Source organism: Pelobates fuscus, chromosome 12 (assembly GCF_036172605.1).
Source record: "Pelobates fuscus isolate aPelFus1 chromosome 12, aPelFus1.pri, whole genome shotgun sequence".
NCBI lineage: Eukaryota > Metazoa > Chordata > Amphibia > Anura > Pelobatidae > Pelobates > Pelobates fuscus.
Genome location: NC_086328.1, coordinates 5,536,029 through 5,554,570, shown reverse-complemented (window position 1 = coordinate 5,554,570; position 18,542 = coordinate 5,536,029). Strand labels below are relative to the sequence as shown.

The window sequence follows — 18,542 nt, the reverse complement described above, 5'->3', positions numbered from 1 at the left end:
CAAACATTTCGATGAAGTTGTTATGGTGACAAAAAAGGTGCAGGATGCAACTGTCGGGAAGGGTGCAAACAGCAGATGAAGTAAAATTTCAGTACAAACAGAAAATGCAAAAACAATTGTGGAGTGAAAACAGCTGCGCCACTTTTTATGAATCACCCACTATGTATTATTATTATTATTATTGCAAAGTTGCTGGTGCACATAGCACCCCGAGCCATCTCTCAGATCTCTGCGACTGGCTTAGAACTGCAGCTATTCGTAAAAATCGCTACATGTGTGAGCCCGCCAGTCCGAGCCGTCAGTACGGAATCAGTGTTCATTTTGTGCAAGTTTTGCACGTGGCAGATTGCGCATGCGTAGGCTGTGGCGCAGCCCTAGCTGCACATAGTAAAACGAGCTATGTGTAAAATGACAGCAGCCTGCAATTATTTCACTAACCGGCGGTGTTAGGGGATTGGAAGTTTTAAGCCAAACACACGTCATTACGGCTACCGTGGCGTACCATTGATAATTCTCCTGTTAATCTCCGCAATGAGCAAACAGTGATTTTCTTTAGCCTACTTCAATATATTGTTGTGATATTTTTCCAAGGTATCAATATAAAGATTGAATAGAACACAGGGAATCATAATCAATGTAAAAATGTAAATATAACCCTAATTTAATGGAACAAACGATATTATATTACTAGAGTGTATTAAAGTTAGGGGGTATACATTTCTTTTTCCGACCTTCCAAACATGGCGGCCGGAGCCGTACAGAGCGCGTGACGTCATGGCCGGAAGTGTGTCAGAGCTGGCGCCGCGCTGCTGCTATCTGCCTGAGAGATGGCTGGTGTCAGCGCGGAGCCCGGCCCCGGGGAGGCTGGCAGGGTTGAGCTGACCATAAACCAATGGACCCTGGATTATTACTTCCACTGCGCCATAGAGGCCTTCAGGAACCACCGACATGATGACTTCTCCGAGATCCGGGACATTGTGTCAGGTGATCACCGGGGAATGGGGGGGGCTCAGTGATGGGGGGGGCTCAGTGATGGGGGGTGTATGGGGCTCAGTGATGGGGGGGTGTATGGGGCTCAGTGAAAGGGGGGGTGTATGGGGCTCAGTGAAAGGGGGGGTGTATGGGGCTCAGTGATAGGGGGGGGGGGCTCAGTGATAGGGGGGGGGGCTCAGTGATAGGGGGGGGGGCTCAGTGATAGGGGGGGGGTGTATGGGGCTCAGTGATGGGGGGGTGTATGGTGCTCAGTGATATGGGGGGGGGTGTATGGTGCTCAGTGATATGGGGGGGGTGTATGGTGCTCAGTGATATGGGGGGGTGTATGGTGCTCAGTGATATGGGGGGGGGTGTATGGTGCTCAGTGATATGGGGGGGGGTGTATGGTGCTCAGTGATATGGGGGGGGGGTGTATGGTGCTCAGTGATATGGGGGGGGGTGTATGGTGCTCAGTGATATGGGGGGGGGGTGTATGGTGCTCAGTGATATGGGGGGGGGGTGTATGGTGCTCAGTGATATGGGGGGGGTGTATGGTGCTCAGTGATATGGGGGGGGGTGTATGGTGCTCAGTGATATGGGGGGGGGTGTATGGTGCTCAGTGATATGGGGGGGGGTGTATGGTGCTCAGTGATATGGGGGGGGGTGTATGGTGCTCAGTGATATGGGGGGGGGGTGTATGGTGCTCAGTGATATGGGGGGGGGTGTATGGTGCTCAGTGATATGGGGGGGGGTGTATGGTGCTCAGTGATATGGGGGGGGGGAGGGTGTATGGTGCTCAGTGATATGGGGGGGGGGGAGGGTGTATGGTGCTCAGTGATGGGGGTGCGGTAAGTAGGGCTCAGCCCTGCATCCCGCAAAGACCCCTGATCCACTTTGAGGTATTTTTATGCACTTGCAAATTAATATAATAATAATGAAAAGCATGTGAATATCTCTACTCTACTGAAACTTAACCCACCATATTAGTGAGGTATGATTGTACCAGTTGTGCATTATGAAGCCAGCAGCATTAAAATGTACATTTTGAACCAGTTCAAATTACTGACCTATATTTTTTTGTTACAGTTTTTAATTCAGCGACCTTTAGAACGTAATCTAAGGAATTCACACAAACTCCGTATAATGCAGTGCATTTCTCGGATTGAAGAAGGGGAGGATCCAGGTTGGTGTCCTGTTATGTCATTGCCCATATATCAAAATGTGTTGGTCTAATAAAACCAGGATTGCAGTTCTCTGTAGCAACATACGTTTTGGTGAAAATGATCTGTCTACTGCATTAAAAAGTCTAGTTTGGGGATAATAAAGAAGCGTTGTGGGTCTGTGTTTTTATTTTATTGGATCACTCCAAGCACCATAGCGACTACATCCTGCTCCGGAGTATATAGTCCCTGGTGCACTCCCAGGGTAGTCAATTTGTAAATAGTGTGACAATATACCTGGGGTCAGCCAGGTACCAGTCCTCTCAGGTTATCCCTGCTGTGCCACCTGGCTAGCTCAGTGCAACAAGGTTTTTAGCTGCACAAAAGGAGGCGATGGGCACCTGGTAAACAGGTAAGTTGTCCTGCTGTTCACGGACTGAAATGGTTATATTTCATGGAGCATGTCTGCGATCAGCCAATCAGTTGCAGCAATTGTCAGGGTAACAAACTACCCTCTAGGAGTAAGTGCAGCCTGTTTTATTCCCCCCCCCCCCCCCCTTTTTTCTTTTTTCTATTTGATTTATTATTTTATATTTTCCAACATTATTAAATTCTCAATGCACTCGTTCCTTTCGAAACCCAAACAGGCGGCTGCCCGTGCTTATGTGAAGAATAAATGCGGTACAGCTGTTAAGGTACTTTACGTCCTTGTAATATTCCATTAACGGATGTACCCAAGCACTGATTACGTGCTATACCTAGTCTGTGACTGAAATGTAACCAGCCATTTCGTCTTAGATTGCCAGTTTGAATCAAACTGCATTGAAACCCCTTTGGAATCTGCAGTCAGCATTCTCGATACGATTCAAAGCGAGTTCCCTCTCAATGCAGATTTGCTCAGATCCTGCAAGCAAATGGTTAAAGAGGCTGTGAGTATTGTGTCTTAAACTATCATTCTTCCAACCTGGTTTATCTAATGGGGTAGACTTAAAAAAGGGGGGGGGGGGGTGAAATGTATTTGTATTGGGAAGTTTGCTGTATTTTTGACAGGTTCATAACGTGACAAATCTCAGTATGCTGTATTAATAATGTTAACCGTACCTTCTGCATTCTTAAATACTCCCTTCTTACTACACATGCATACAGCTACTTATCGATCCCACCCACTAACTTGTAGTGTTCAATAAGGTGTCTATATCTTCCAGGAAGCACGGCTTCTGGGAGTTGTAGTTCAAATTACATTTTCTGTAAGTAAAACCCAATCAGTGAACTACAACTTCCAGAAAGCCCTTCTGAGTTTACATAGAACTTTCTTTCCCAGGGATGTCTAACATGTATATTCTGTCTGCCCTCAGGCTGTTATTGTGTGCATTAAAAAGAGCCAGTTTGATAAAGCCAGCAGAATTATTCGGAAGTACATCTCAAACCACTTGGCCATGAAGGTGAGCCCAACCTTTACTTTTCATTAAGAGCTGCCAGTCTCTACATGGATGCTTGCTCGACAGGAAACCTACTGTAATATCGTCAGGGCTTGAGATTTCCAGTCCTAGGCTACTAGATATCTGTAAATATTACTCTCCATCGCAAGCCTACAGTAATCATGGCATACTTTGTGGGTGAATTTCTAGTGGGCAAGTGTAAATTTATTTTAAACCCTGATTTAGGTATTCTATAGACTTCCACTAGCTGCCCATGATTCCCTGCCAGTCCATTTCAAATATTAATGGTCTTGCGATCTGACGTGCAAGGGGTTAATATTGGATACGATTGAAGGTCGTTGTTGCGGTGCGTGTTTTTCACTAAACTGAGATTTATTACCCAAGTAGCGTTCATTCAGAAGGCTTCAGCCTCTGCTTCACATGTTTGGTTTAACGTTTCATTTCGGTGTATATGTATGTGTGTGTGTATATATATATATATATATATATATATATATATATATATACACACACACACACACACCGTCCAGGCGCTATACGGCAGAGCTCTCAGTAGCTCTGCAAAGTGTGAGTTAGCCTTTTTACTGGTTCACCCTATATTTTATTTATAAGCCATTTAATTGACATATTGCACTATCATTGTTTTATATTTGTATTTTCTCAAGGTTTATATACACCTCCATATTGTTGGAATATCCTGTATGTATATATCATTTTCATATTTTCACCACTTTTAATTCTTCTGTGGCGCGGTTTACCACTCTGTTTTTTCACACACACACACACACACACACACACACGCGCGCAGGTCCTGCTTTCACACACTCGCTATTTGTTGTGTTACGTCAATAGTGCATAAAGGTTTTTCTTTTATTCATATGTTTGCTTGCATCAAAACTGGCAAAATTGTTGAGCATGACCCAATCCCCATCGAAACTGATGGAATGTCCTTCCTGATTGTTCTAGAGGCAGTGCACATGGAAACCAAATAATGTTCCTGCTTCTTGCTCTCCAAATGGAACAGTTGCCATGGAAACAGATTCAGTGTTCTACTTTTAGTGGATTTGGTTTAGGATCTCTCTAGACATAGCCTCCGTTTTTCCCGTTCTCTGCACCACATGCACGTTTGTCATTGTTCTCTGTTTTGTGTCTTTCAGAAGCTGAAAGCAGAGCTCCTAGAAATTATCAAGAACAAGAATCTCAGTCATCCACTGGTCGAAAGCTTTTCCTTGGTTCCAATCAAGCAAAAGATCTACCATCTGTTTGAGCGCTTTATTGATGACTCTGTGCCTTTCCTGTTGAGTGTAAGGTTTTTGTAAACCTCATGTTGTGGGGATCCTGCTTTGCTGCTTCAGTGGGGTAAATCTGAGGAATATTTGACAGTGTGCTTTATTATGCTCTTCGCTTAGCTAGGATGCACCACATCTTGTCGATGTTGGCTTTATTCTCTGAGGTTTATGTCCGCTTTGGTTTTTGTTTGTGTTTAACCTGTGTCTGGTTTTCAGGTTGCTCTGAAGGACAGGGAGTCTCTCAGCTTATCAAAAGAACCCCAGTCTCCAGTTAGACAGAGTGAGCAAGTGGAATCCCCTCCTCAGACGGATCCCCCCAAGACTCCGCAGACACCGCGGTGAGTTTACACACTCCAGATCAGGGCTTCCCAACAGGTAGATCCCCAGATGTTGTAGAACTACAACTCCCATGATTCTCAGAAAATTACACAAAAAACTGGATAATACAGGCACTTAGATATTGGGTAATATTAGGTAAAGTGACGCTACAACACCCTAGTGGGGATCCCTCACACCCACCTTAAATATGTAACCCCAAAAAACAGGAAAACAGCCAAAAGCAATTCACCTCAAGAGTGGAGCGTTGAATACATGGATTGGACACCTACCCTATCCAAGGGTCGTCTGGTCCTACCCTTATGGTAACTTTTATGCTACATCCAATTCATATAAATATATGGACAGGAGAGAACAATAGTGTAAATCCGTATAGTGGGTTTGTATCTGAAAGTAAATATATGAATTGTCCACTCACATGTCACAGAGCCCTAGATAGGATAGGCTCAAATCTCTTGCCTATGAATGAAATAGGCTGAGAATCATGGGTGTTGTAGTTCAGCAACATCTGGTGGGCCAGAGTTTGGGGAAGACTGATTTTAGAATGACAAAGCATCATGGGAGTTGTAGTTCTACAACATCTGTGAATCTACCTGTTGGGCAGCTTTGCTCTCGATGCATCTGGTACAGTGTAAGAGTATATCATACAGTGACAGAGAAAATATACATGTGCGCCATGGGTCATAATTTCTGCGTTATTAGATTTTATGCATGGGTAACGACTAACGTATAAAATAGCACAAGTATGTCATGTTCGTAGTGGTATTTTGTCTACTGTACTCAAACATTAGAAAACATGAAAAGGAACAGAAAAATAATGCTTAGCACAACAAAAAATTATATCAAATACATCTCTGCTACTCTTCTAGATTGCAACAGGTAGGTACAACAGTGGCTAATCTAGCTCCCATCTTTTATCCAGATGAGGATAAAGACCATGTGCTGCCCCCCTGTGGGACAATCAAGGAGCCATCCTCTCCCCATCAATACTTGATCGCTGATTCCCTCAGTTGCCTAGCGGTTGGGGCAAATTGCCTTTTTTCAAGCAGGACAGCCAACGGTATGTCACTGTAGATTGCCACCGCAATGGCTTCAAACTGGATGTTGCCAAGTTCTGTAGAACGATTCATGATTGCTGCTCTGCTGGATACATCTCTGGTGACTACTATTGTGCCTCTGGTTGGGCAGTAGCAGCTTTGCGGACTCTGAATGCTGAGAGTGGTATAGCTTGTTTGGCTTTACCTTTAAGGCCTGTGGAGGTTGGTAGCAAGGTGCCACCACCGATCGTCTCGGGAATGCCTCTAATGTGGATGTTTTTTTTTTGTTTGTTTGTTTTTGTTTTCGCTGTGCCTGGATTCCAATGTGCACACTGTCTTAGAAAGCTTCTGGTCTTGATGGGATACATTGTCCACCTGACTCTGGGTGTTTAGGATCTAACCCTCTTTTTTCTGGTCTCCACCTCCCTAATTTGCTGGCGGAGGGCCCCCATCTCAGTTTGAGTCTCCTTGAAACATAGAATGTTCGGCAGATAAGAACCATTCAGCCTATCTAGTCTGCCCAATTTTTGAAATACTTTCATTAGTCCCTGGCCTTATCTTATAGTTAGGATATCCTTATGCCTATCCCACGCATGCTTAAACTCCCTCACTGTGTTAACCTCTGCCACTTCAGCTGGAAGGCTTACTCCATGCATCCACTACCCTCTCAGTAAAGTCATACTTCCTGATATTATTCTTTTTTTGTGCAGTAGTACAGTATATAGATATTGCATTTTACGATAAGAGGAGCAATTTCTGTTGCATTCTAATACAGGAAAAATTGCACTTTTTTGTTTTCTGTACAAGAAAACAGGACAATGCATTACAGTTATCGTCACATATAAATGTAACCGTAGAATCACATTAAGTATGTGCATTTAAAGCTTATCTGACATAAGTACGGTTCAGGCTGTAGTGTCGATAGGTGACCCAACTTACAGTTCGTGTTAGTAAGCTCCATCACCCCGGAGCCTGGGGAGGAGGAGGGGATGGTGGGTAAGTTGCTGTAATAGCCACACGTATTAAGGCTAATAAGCTCAGAGTAGTCGGTGAGGGCTTATAAGTAACTGAGCAGCGGAGCGATTAAAATGAAAGAAAACTGCTTCAACTGAGAATGATTAAAACAATGATGTAGATAACACAGGAAAATGGGTACATATATGTCTCTGTTGTTGCCTCATCCCTGAGCCGTAGAACCAGTAGGTGTACAGACCGCCACGTTATCTACGTCCCAGCTATGCTCTTTGAGGCAGTGGTAATTGTAAGTCCCAAAGACTTTAGGAAAGAGTCTGCCTGTGACACAATTTATTGCCCATCCTGTTCCACCGTGAGCCCCACCCATATAGGATCCCTGCAATTGGGTTGTGTCACCTCTTTCATGGATGCTCGCCATTGCAGCGTCGATCTACTGAGGTTCCTGATATTATTTTTAAACCTTTGCCCCTCTAATTTAAGACTATGTCCTCTTGTTGTGGTAGTTTTTCTTCGTTTAAATATAGTCTCCTCCTTTACTGTGTTGATTCCCTTTATGTATTTAAATGTTTCTATCATATCCCCCCTGTCTCGTCTTTCCTCCAAGCTATACCTGTTAAGATCCTTTAACCTTTCCTGGTAAGTTTTATCCTGCAATCCATGAACCAGTTTAGTAGCCCTTCTCTGAACTCTCTCTAAGGTATCAATATCCTTCTGGAGATACGGTCTCCAGTACTGCGTACAGTACTCCAAGTGAGGTCTCACCAGTGTTCTGTACAATGGCATGAGCACTTCCCTCTTTCTACTGCTAATACCTCTCCGTAAACAACCAAGCATTCTGCTAGCATTTCCTGCTGCTCTGTTACATTGTCTGCCTACCTTTTAAGTCATCAGAAATAATCACCCCTAAATCCCTTTCCTCAGATTCTGTACTCTGCCCTGAGGTTTTTACGTCCAAGATGCATTATCTTTCACTTATCCACATTAAATGTCAGTTGCCACAACTCTGACCATTTTTTCTAGTTTACCTAAATCATTTGCCATTTGGCTTATCCCTCCTGGAACATCAACCCTGTTACATATCTTAGTATCATCTGCAAAAAGACATACCTTACCATCAAGACCTTCTGCAATATCACTAATAAAAATATTAAAGAGAATGGGTCCAAGTACAGATCCCTGAGGTACCCCACTGGTGACAAGCCCAAGCTTCGAATATACTCCATTGACTACAACCCTCTGTTGCCTGTCACTCAGCCACTGCCTTACCCATTCAACAATATTGGAATCCAAACTCAAAGATAGCAGTTTATTGATAAGCCTTCTATGTGCAACAGTGTCAAAAGCCTTACTGAAATCTAGGTAAGCAATGTCTACTGCACCACCCTGATCTATTATTTTAGTTACCCAATCAAAAAAATCAATAAGATTAGTTTGGCATGATCTCCCTGAAGTAAACCCATGCGGTCTGACTTCCAGACAGGACTCATCCTGTTTGAATTCATTAATTTCAGGTGAGAAGTCTCTCTTCTCTCCCCCTCGGAAAGGAAAGCCTAATATCAGTCAGCCTTGGGTCTCTAGAGGGCGAAGTTTGTTTTGTTCTAATGCTTGCGACCCATTCTTGTCTCTGGTGGAAGACGTTTTATCCAATGTCTTTTGGAGCTTGAAACGTGAATTTTTAGCAACTGTGCTCGGTCTGAGATGGAGCTCCTCATGAACACAACTTGCCTGGTGCTCGGCTAACAATCCCCCCCCTCCTCCCCGGTTTATCCAACTAGTTTTGCAGCAAATTCTATGAAGTGAAATGCTACATTTTTCTGCAACACTTCACAATGTAACCGGTTTTGTGGCACAGGTGAGGGAGTTGTGTGTGTTGTGACTCCTCTATAGAGTGCGAGCAGGTGACTTGTAGCCCTCTGGGGCATTGAGTGGTATTTGTAGTTTTGATAGTCGGGGGCTGAGAAGCAGAGTATACCATACAGATTACTGGGATGTTATTACAGAGGATGGATGTAGATCCTAGTCGTACCAGCCAGTGGAGGGGTAAATTCCCTGACTGATAGTTACAGGGTTTCTTGGACACTCCAGACATCTAAAGCAGTGTGTGTGTTTGTTTTTGTTCCTCTCTTCCCATTTTACAAAAAGTGCTTATTTCAATAGTCCTGTGACTTCCTGATTTGCCTCTCTCTCTCTCTCTCTCTCTCTCCCTCCCCCTTAAACGTCTGTTCCTGTGAAGTCACACATACAGAAACCTTGGCAGCTGCCTCCTGTATGTCCTCCCCTCCTTCAAGCGTTTCACACAGGTCCCTCTTGCATTGTTCTGACTCTTCTACCGCAGGTGACCCCAAGTAGAAGAGTCAAGGGCTGGGGGGGTGTCTTTAGTAGCCAGGGGATTGTCTGCACACGTTTAGCCAAATTGTGTATCTTGTATTGTATTGCTTATGTAGAATAATTTTCATTGTGGCCTCTCATGCTGCAAACCAGGAGCCATGTCCTGCAGCCTTTTGATCCGGGAATGTTTGGTTGATATTTTAGGTCAGCAATAGACACTGGTCCTATCTTCAGCCTGTCTGCAATCAGAGCGGAGTTCAAGCTTCTCAGTAAAGATGAAAACCCTGATGCTGTGTTTGACAATCTCTGTGAGACAGACTGTCTGTGGCAGCCCGGTAAAGAGCTCCTGGACAGGCGTGCCAACTCGGAAGAGCCAGGGAGTTCCGAGTCGCTTCCACATTCGGTAACTGTAAAACAACTCGTCATGGAGCAGGACAGTCAGTGTGATAACGAACAAGATCTCATGGATTCCTCCAACACAACGAGCAAAGAGAACAAATCCCCCTCTAAAATCCCCCAAAGGGGGAAAATGCAAGCACGCAAAAACATGAAATCGTAAGTACTTGCACTATGCTGTCTGTTTATTCTGTTGGTCCCAAAGAAGGCAAAACTCCAACTCTGATTCCATTTCCAATGGTGGAAAACATTCCATATCATAGAAGTCGGTTCTCCTCCTGTATCACAACAGGTTACCAGAGAGCACATCGTGCAGACCTCTATTTGTATAGTGTTCTCATATCTCCTTTGAGACATCTTTGTAAAATCTATATATTTATTTTTTTACTATACGGTTTTTCCTTACTGAAAGCTCCCATTCCTCTTCATTTTGTAGCCTTTGTACTTCCTCTTTTCCCCTTGGTGGTGCATGTCAGCTGGCGGGGGAGACCTAATGCGCATGTGCATAGGAAAACATTCTGCAATGCTTTTACTGTGGGGTTCTGGGTGACGCTCGATGTCCCTGGTAGACAGCCACTAGAGGTGGAGTTAATTTAAACACTGCAATAATTATGTTTGGAGGCTCGGGGGATCTGGGGATATGCATCCAGGCCACTTCAATGAGCTGAAAAGGTCCCTTAAATATTGCACCACATGTTCAAGGTAGGATTATTCCTATTGGCTTATAAAAGGGCAACATTATACTGTTCTCACCATAAATTGATGCCCCTTTTATGTATGATTATACCTTATTGGTATTTTCAATGGCTGTCTGACACTGCCTGGTCTGTCTTTCTCAGTGATCATTTCCCAAACTCCTATCCATTTAGGGGTATTCGTTTGTGTTCCTTGTTTCAAATTGTGTTTCTTTATGTTGAAAGAAAAGAATTCCATTTTTGGTAGATGCTGAAAACTGACATTCCGTATTTAACTATAAAGTCCGTTTACCAGGGAGGCCATGAATCTCCATTTTCTGATAACTTCCTTGCCGTTTTTACACCAATTTTCAGGAAATGTTTTTTGAACGACTCTAATGTGGTTGAATGGCAGGACAGCTGGAGCGAGGAAGAGGAATTGTTCCGAAAGAAGAGTAAGTTCCATCGTATTGTTTTGACATCTGGGTAACTGTTATTATGTATGTGCAGAGCTAAATTTCCAATAAAATGCATGGAAGAGCACGCATGCAGAGGAATCCCAGGAATGATCTATGTAGTTCCGTAAAAAGATGGGCATTGATCACAGCAAAGTGAAGGGATGGCCCCATAATTTCACTGTGATTTTTACTTTTAAATCCGAGGTTATGTGAGGGCAGAGAGCGAGAGGTTTTTATATTTTATTTTTGACTTGGTACATACAGGTGCTTTGAATGATGTGGTGAAACTTGAAGCGTGTGTATGACACCGTTTGTATATTTTCTTCCCTCTAACTTTAGAACCAGTATCTTCAAAGACCTCAAAAACATCAAATGCATCAGCGCGCCACATCAAGAAACAGGTACTTTTATTTATCTTTGGAAAATGTGTATATTTTAAGACAAGATACTCTACAGAAGTCAATGGCAAAATGTTAGAAATATTGAGTAGACCAAATCGAAATATAACAATGTTATCAAGTAAACCTGATTTGGGGAGCAATGGAAGTCATTCCTCTAATTCTAAATCTTCTTGATTTGCATTAAATGAGAGGAAGAGGCCGATCATGCCACTGTTGTGTTGTGTGAAAGGTCTGACTCTCCTATTTGGGGTTTAAGAAACCCCTCTCTGACCAGCTAACAGTGCAACATGAAACTTGATTGTTGATTTTTGATGTATTTCCACGGAAAATAAAATGACTTGAACAAGAGTTTCCTGAAGCGCATTTCGTTGATAATTTGGGTAACTGAGCCGGCATTCCACGCAGCCAAAAAAATAAAACCTTAAACTCTGCTGCTTGGCTGTCAGACCACAAAAAAATTACATGACTACTTCTTAAAAAGTTACTCCAACCAAAAACTAGTCTTTTTCTGAAAAGCCTAATTTTTGTTCCAGTAACCCCAGCCTAGTCCTACCTGCCAAAAAGTGAAATAAAAAGCTAAAATAATCCTCGGTTCTAGCACTTTCAGCCCGATCATCCTCTGCTAATCTCCCTCTTCCGATGAGGTGGGGTGACATCATGCTGAGAGGAGGACCAGGGCCCATGTCTCTGTTGGCTACCTAGCATGAGGCGCCAGTTGTGCACAGAATTAACACTAGCTGCTTGGAACTCCGTCAGTCATTTTTGTAACACTACTCATACGGAGATTAACCAAACGTGGCACATACAGACCCCAGGCACCATTCAATTTCAGATTAATTAAGTGCTCATGCTGCTTGGAGTAAATATTTGGCTTTTTCTTCACCTAATGCCAGTTGTTACTTTGTGTTGGCTGGTCTGATAGGAATACAGAGACAAAGATATAATAGCACTTTCTTTCTCATGCTGCAGAAATGGACAGAAGAGGAAACTGATTGGATCAGGATGGGCGTACGGCGATACGGAGAAGGGAATTGGAAGGCTATCTTGGAGATGTTCCCTTTTGAGAACCGCACTGGTGTCATGATAAAGGACCGATGGAGGACTATGAAAAGGCAGAGAATTCATGAGTAATCTGTACATTTTAGCTGCGGTTTACTTGTGGTAAACTACCTTTTTTTTTTTTTTTTTTATTCTGAAGAGCAACGCGTTTCCTAGTAGTTGCTGTTGAGAAGATTATGTGGTTTCATTGTGGTCATGCGAGTGTGCAAGGATTCTTTGTGTGCTGGACACACAGCTAGTTTTACGGTGCACAATGGCCATGAAGTGTTCTCTAACAGAGTGGCTAAATGCCTTTCTAACAGGTTTCATTTTATATGGAATTCATTGTTGAGCTCAGTTGCTCCTATTGAGATCCCGCGTTCATAAACTTTGACTCTTGTGTGCAACAAGAAAAAATAAATGTATCTTGTACAGAAGAACTCCTACTATGTATAGATCAAGAGTATGTTGTCTATATTATGGCACCTTGTATATATGTTAACGCAAAAGCTAGACTTCATCAGTGGCACAGTCTGGCGGTGCATGATTTTGGTTGAATATTTTTTTTTTTTTTTTCCTCTCTGTATCGTTCGAATTTTTGAAGGGGACCCATTTCATTTTACACAGCTTTGTGTGTTTTTTTTTTGTTTTAGCAGTTTTATAAAATAAAAAAAGCATTTACTGTTGACCCATGACGTTCTATTGACTCCATTGCTAATCTGCTGTTAGCTTGTTCCCCTTTCTGAGTAAGTATATTGCTTTTTATAGCGTAAATTGAATCCTTCCCATTGAGATCTCTGGATTACATCTGGATCGTTTTCCTTTTTATTTCAGAGAATTTTCCAGATAGCAAGTTTTCTGGTTATAGATCTGAATGTGCTCTTTGCCACTCCATCCTGTTAGTGTGGTTTAATCTGTTGTGCGTTTCTGAATGTTTTAACTATATATGACGTTTACAGTTGGAAGGAAAGCAGTGTTCGTAACTGGATGTTGTGTAATTAAAAAAAAAAATTAAATCTGTGACAATTTTTTTTTTTTTTTTGCTCTTGCCGCGCATGCACGTTCTGAGCTGATGTCGGCAGGAGGAGAAGAGGTCACCGGCGCTGGAGAAAGATAAGTAGCAATCATTCCATATGGAGGTATTCTGGAAACTGGAGAGGTATAAAGTGATGGCCATTGTGTTCCCATGAAGCCTCCTCTGTTCATTCATAAAGTGTGTATAAAGATTATCATGTTACAGGGCATGTTTGTATTGGGTGTACGCTTCTGTTGGCTCATGTCCATTCTCTTACTAATGCTGGAAATTGCAGAGCATTGCTGTGCTTGTTCATTACAGCACGGTGGCCAATACAGAGAGCCCTAGCAGATGCAGAACGAACAGTCCTTTAGTGCTTTGCCACTATCGCAGCTGGCAGTGTATTGTGTGATTTGTGTGTCGGTAACAGCAGGGCCAACCCCCGCATACTGGAGGGATCCAATACGTTGCATCACAAAGGTCCCACATGGCAGACATCACATTCGTTTTCTGGACACATTCGATTATTCTTGGACATCAGATATATTGTTGGTATTAAGACTTACACCTGGCTCTGAGAAATTTGGTTAACTTTTTTATTTTTTATTTATTTGTTTTGCTGTTATGCTCAGTATAAACAATGATCCCTTTTTTATTGTATTAACAGTACATTCTCTGATTTATTTCATTCATTTTTTTCCTTGTAAGTAATTTTGTGTGGAGGATGTAGTCGTAGTCTGTAGTAGGGGAATAAAATAAACTAAACTTTCTTTTATGTAAACATACATATTTGTTCTTCTCATCTGCCCCCCACACCCCCAGTACAACCCATTGTTTGTGCTGTGATGTTCTGTCGGATGTAAATAAAAAGTTGTTACATTTATTGTTTATTTCAAACGCTCACAAAGTTCATTTTTCTTTTGTTGAGAATTGCTGCACGCTTTGTGAAATGTCACGTATCTGCTATTAAGGGGTAAAATGTTAGAAGTTTGTGCTAATTCCCAGCAGCCAAATAGATTTCAGATTTCGTTTCAGCATCTCCATTTATAAAGCTACGATGAAGGACTCTCCATGATCTATTGGCGATACTTTACCGCATACATGCCAAGTTCCCCAATGTTTTGTCTTTTTATGACTTTATTCTTTGTATAATCCTTTGTGGCTGCAATCTTGATTTTTCTATTCCCTTCTCTAAACCTCTTCTAGTTTAAAAGCTCAGTTTCTACTAGATCTATATTGACTGTATGTCTCGGCACTTCTAGTGAGTGTCCCCTAATGGTGAAACTTAACATTCATCCCTGCAAACCGTGCTTAACTGGACAAATTGGAGAACATATGCAAAACTGTAGACCGCAAGAAGCGCTTCAGACTGGGGTTTTTTTTTGCCTTCTTTTTTTATCAACAGAAAAAACATGTGAGGAAGGCTGAACTTGATGGACGCAAGTCTCTCTTCAGCTATGTAGCTATGTAACTATGTAAGATAGGTCAGTCTGTCATTCTTACAAAGTTGATTATAGAGAACCATTGGGTAACATGGGTTGGATGATTACATTTAGATCACGGGATGTATTTAGAAAACAAACAAACTGTACTTTTAATGGAGTTAAAAAAAAAAAAAATCTGTCTTGAAGCAACATTCAACCTGGTTGTAAACTCTGTATATACTTTTATTATTGGCATTTTATATAGTTCCATCCGAACAGAAGTGCTGTGCGCTATTAAGTGTAATCTACCAATAAATGAGACAAACTGTTGAAAGATTTTACAAGAATATGTTGAGAATCCCTGTTCAAACAACCGTTTATTAAAATGCAGCAGATTGTGTGTAGTTTCTATTGGCCGAGACTAAGCCTTTATCAGTGGGCTGGGCCATGCTCGTTGGGTTAATAATTGTTCAGTTTCTCCTGCCCGGTTGTTCTACGCTACATCTCCTACTTGCAAGCACCATGTTCCTTACAGCTGCTGTCCTCCTGTCCCTGCTTCACCCAGGCTTGGCACAGAAATCGGAACCACTGAGCAGCCCTAAATCAGAGCCACTCTTCCGTGGCTCTGATCGATACGACTTTGCTATCCTTGTCCCACCATCAGGCTCTGAGTGTTTCTGGCATTTTGCGCATCAGAATGGATTCTTCTACTTTGGATTTGAGGTGAGTCCCCAAGAAATGGCATTTTTCTAACTTTGCTATAATCGTGTTCCTTGCACATCCTATCACTGCCAGCAACGATTGCGGTGCAAACAGAACCCTATATGTACTTGAGTGTTTTCTGTAGCTACTGCAAATATTACTTCCAGAGGTTGAACTGTTAAATCCCAAGCCATGTATATTATCTGCAGTAATAAATGTAACCAACATTTCAGAAAGCCACTTATGCTATGTGTCTTTAACAAGCTTACTGTACTTAAAGACCCCCCCCCCCCCCCCCGGGGGGTTTTCTGTGGATAAACTGTAGCCAAATAACGGATGGTAGCATACTCCAGTATTCTCTGCAGATCAGTAGTTAAATGTGGCCATATGTTGTTGTAGTGTGTCCAAATCAAATACACAGTGTTCTTGAACTTCAACTCCCATGATGCTTGGCTAGCATAGTTATATATTTATTTTTTTCTTGGCTCTATTGACAACGTCCACATGTGAGACATTAGACTGATCTGGATCGTTAGTCTGTCCATTCAGTCTATGGGTCACTGTAACTCAGACTAATCTTGTGCTGATGCAATAACCCTAAATCTAACATCTGGTCCCGTACATACTTTCTCAGGAGTGCCTTATCTCTCATCCTGCAAGGTGACCCTGCCAGTCTCTTTATCAGAGCCTCGTCACCTCCTAAAATTACTATTTACTATGGTTGGCTTGATAAATACAGATTTTGTCTAACTTTAATTGGTAAAGGTTTTTTTTTTGCTTTTGTTTGTGGTTTTTCTCCCCACAAGTTCAATATTTGCAATGGGCTGCCCTCAGGCATTTGTGCAACGTTCCATATGTTGGCTAGTTGTCCCTAGAACCACTGACATCTAGGAATCGAGAATAACATGAAGGTCACACGGGGTGAATTGTTAGTGTAGGACTCACTGATAGGTGAACTTGCACTTTAAGGGCCATTGGGATAGTGTGCAGGTTACATATTTGTAGATTTGGATTGATGAAGACTGTAGCCGTGGTGGCTGTTTGAGTGCACAGCCTATTGTTGCCTAATAAATTGCTTAATTTTATTATGATCAGGTTCAGTGGTCATCGGGACTCATGCAAGATCGCCATGTCACTGCTACGGCCCACACACCGGACGGATTCCTGATTGAGACGTCTGAAAATGTACGGGGGCAGATAAATTTCCAAACCAAGGAGACCGGTAAGATCAATCTCACTGTACCAAACTTAAGACATTTTAACGGCATGCGGTGAAATGAACACCAGGGTGGTGACCAATATCGTAGAATTTGTTCAAACCTTACTGAACGTTATAAAACAGGCGGCAGAGCTTGCTGTGAGTTTTTGACTACCTGATATTTAGTATCTTTGTTCCTCTGTACGTGTGCTTCCTCCCTCCACAGGTTTTTACCAGCTATGTGTAAATAACTGGCAGAATCACTTCGGATCGGTGCAGATCTACCTGAACTTCGGCGTCTTCTATGATGGGCAAGGAGACGAACATCCTCAGGATCACAAGCGGAAGTTAAATGATACTTTGTCCTCTATTGAGGTAGGAGACAGTCTACATGAAGCACACATTGTCAGTGGTCGGTGACTACACACCATCTTTAGGGAATTATGGTTATGGCGAGCTGACTGCTTCTGCAGTTGGATAGAATGTTTCCAAGGTGAGTGTAGAACAGGGCAAATGGTAGATCTTCAAATGTTGTAGGACTACAACTGCCATGACGCTTTCCAAGCTTTTAGATGGCAGAGTATCATGGAAGTGGCAGTTCTGACATCTGGGGATCTGTTTGCCTACCCTCCTAGTCCAGACACCTCTGTTTGTCACATAAGTCTAATTTATTGTGAACATAGAAGGCTAATCGTGTAGAGCAGAATATGGTTTTACTGATCTGTTCCTGTGGCCAAGAAGACCTTTAAAACACTTATTATGCCGCTATTGAAATATATTCTTCTGTTCCTATAATCTAAAAGTTTAGTTAGCATGTACCATGCAGCATACCATCTTACAATGGAATTTGGATATAGCCTTAGAGGTTGTGCCTCCCATTCTAGGAGATAAATACTTTACCTTGTGCCTACCCACTGCCTTGCATTTTTTTCTTTTGTTAAACTTTCCTGTTGGTGTAGACCTCCCCGTACTCACAAACCTTTGTTTCCCACAGGAGAGCGCCCAGATTGTACAAGGCCGTGTGCTCCACATGTGGAGATATTATAACTTTGCCAGGATGAGAAAAGGCTCAGATTACTATATCCTGATGTCCAATTATCACTACGTGAACTGGTGGTCCGCTGCCACAAGTCTGCTCATAGTGGCCTCAGGTGTTCTACAGCTCTACTTCCTGAAGCGTCTTTTCCACGTTAAGCCGACCACGGATACCCATAAGCCGAGATGCTGAGTGGGATGTGAGGGTCATCGCACGGGAGTCTTCCTAAACCACTTCCATTCCAATTAACACAGGCTAAAACCACTAGGGATAAACATACGTTCTCAGAGTCTAACTGTTCTGTAATTTAGAATCTGATTATCTGTGCATGTTACCAGCACCGTGTTTATATACACATAAATGTAGGTCTCGATGGTGGAATGTGTGCATGGGCCAAGGTCCATATTTTTTTGTCTTTTGTATAAAAACATTAAAATCACCAGAACTCTAATTACTTGTGCCTAATAATTGGTGTAGCCAAAATGTTTCTGTTTACATCTATCAGAAGCAGGTACCTTATTTACAGCACTGATGCAGCCAATCCAAAACGATGGCTGTGGTACAGGCACAAATAGCAATGGCAAAGAACGGTTTAGCCGTATCGCTAGCTATTCTCAATCAATAGAACCGATTTCACTGCTGATATACGAAGTGTGAGTTGTGC

At 42.5% G+C, this 18,542-nt stretch overlaps 2 protein-coding genes across 2 annotated transcripts; both read left to right on the top strand.

Annotated features, from left to right (window-relative positions):
* Window positions 1-778: 778 nt before the first annotated feature.
* Window positions 779-13,287, top strand: TERF2 (telomeric repeat binding factor 2). The gene is made up of 10 exons (XM_063438391.1): window positions 779-984; window positions 2,060-2,155; window positions 2,931-3,061; window positions 3,488-3,574; window positions 4,729-4,875; window positions 5,077-5,198; window positions 9,741-10,091; window positions 10,982-11,061; window positions 11,404-11,465; window positions 12,435-13,287. The coding sequence occupies exons 1-10, from the start codon at window positions 828-830 to the stop codon at window positions 12,594-12,596; spliced, it is 1,395 nt and encodes a 464-aa protein (XP_063294461.1). The 5' UTR covers window positions 779-827; the 3' UTR covers window positions 12,597-13,287.
* Window positions 13,288-15,162: 1,875 nt separating this feature from the next.
* Window positions 15,163-18,259, top strand: TMED6 (transmembrane p24 trafficking protein 6). The gene is made up of 4 exons (XM_063437229.1): window positions 15,163-15,665; window positions 16,740-16,866; window positions 17,069-17,217; window positions 17,837-18,259. Exons 1-4 carry the CDS (start codon window positions 15,390-15,392, stop codon window positions 18,068-18,070), a joined length of 786 nt encoding a protein of 261 aa, XP_063293299.1. The 5' UTR covers window positions 15,163-15,389; the 3' UTR covers window positions 18,071-18,259.
* The last annotated feature ends 283 nt before the right edge of the window (window positions 18,260-18,542 follow it).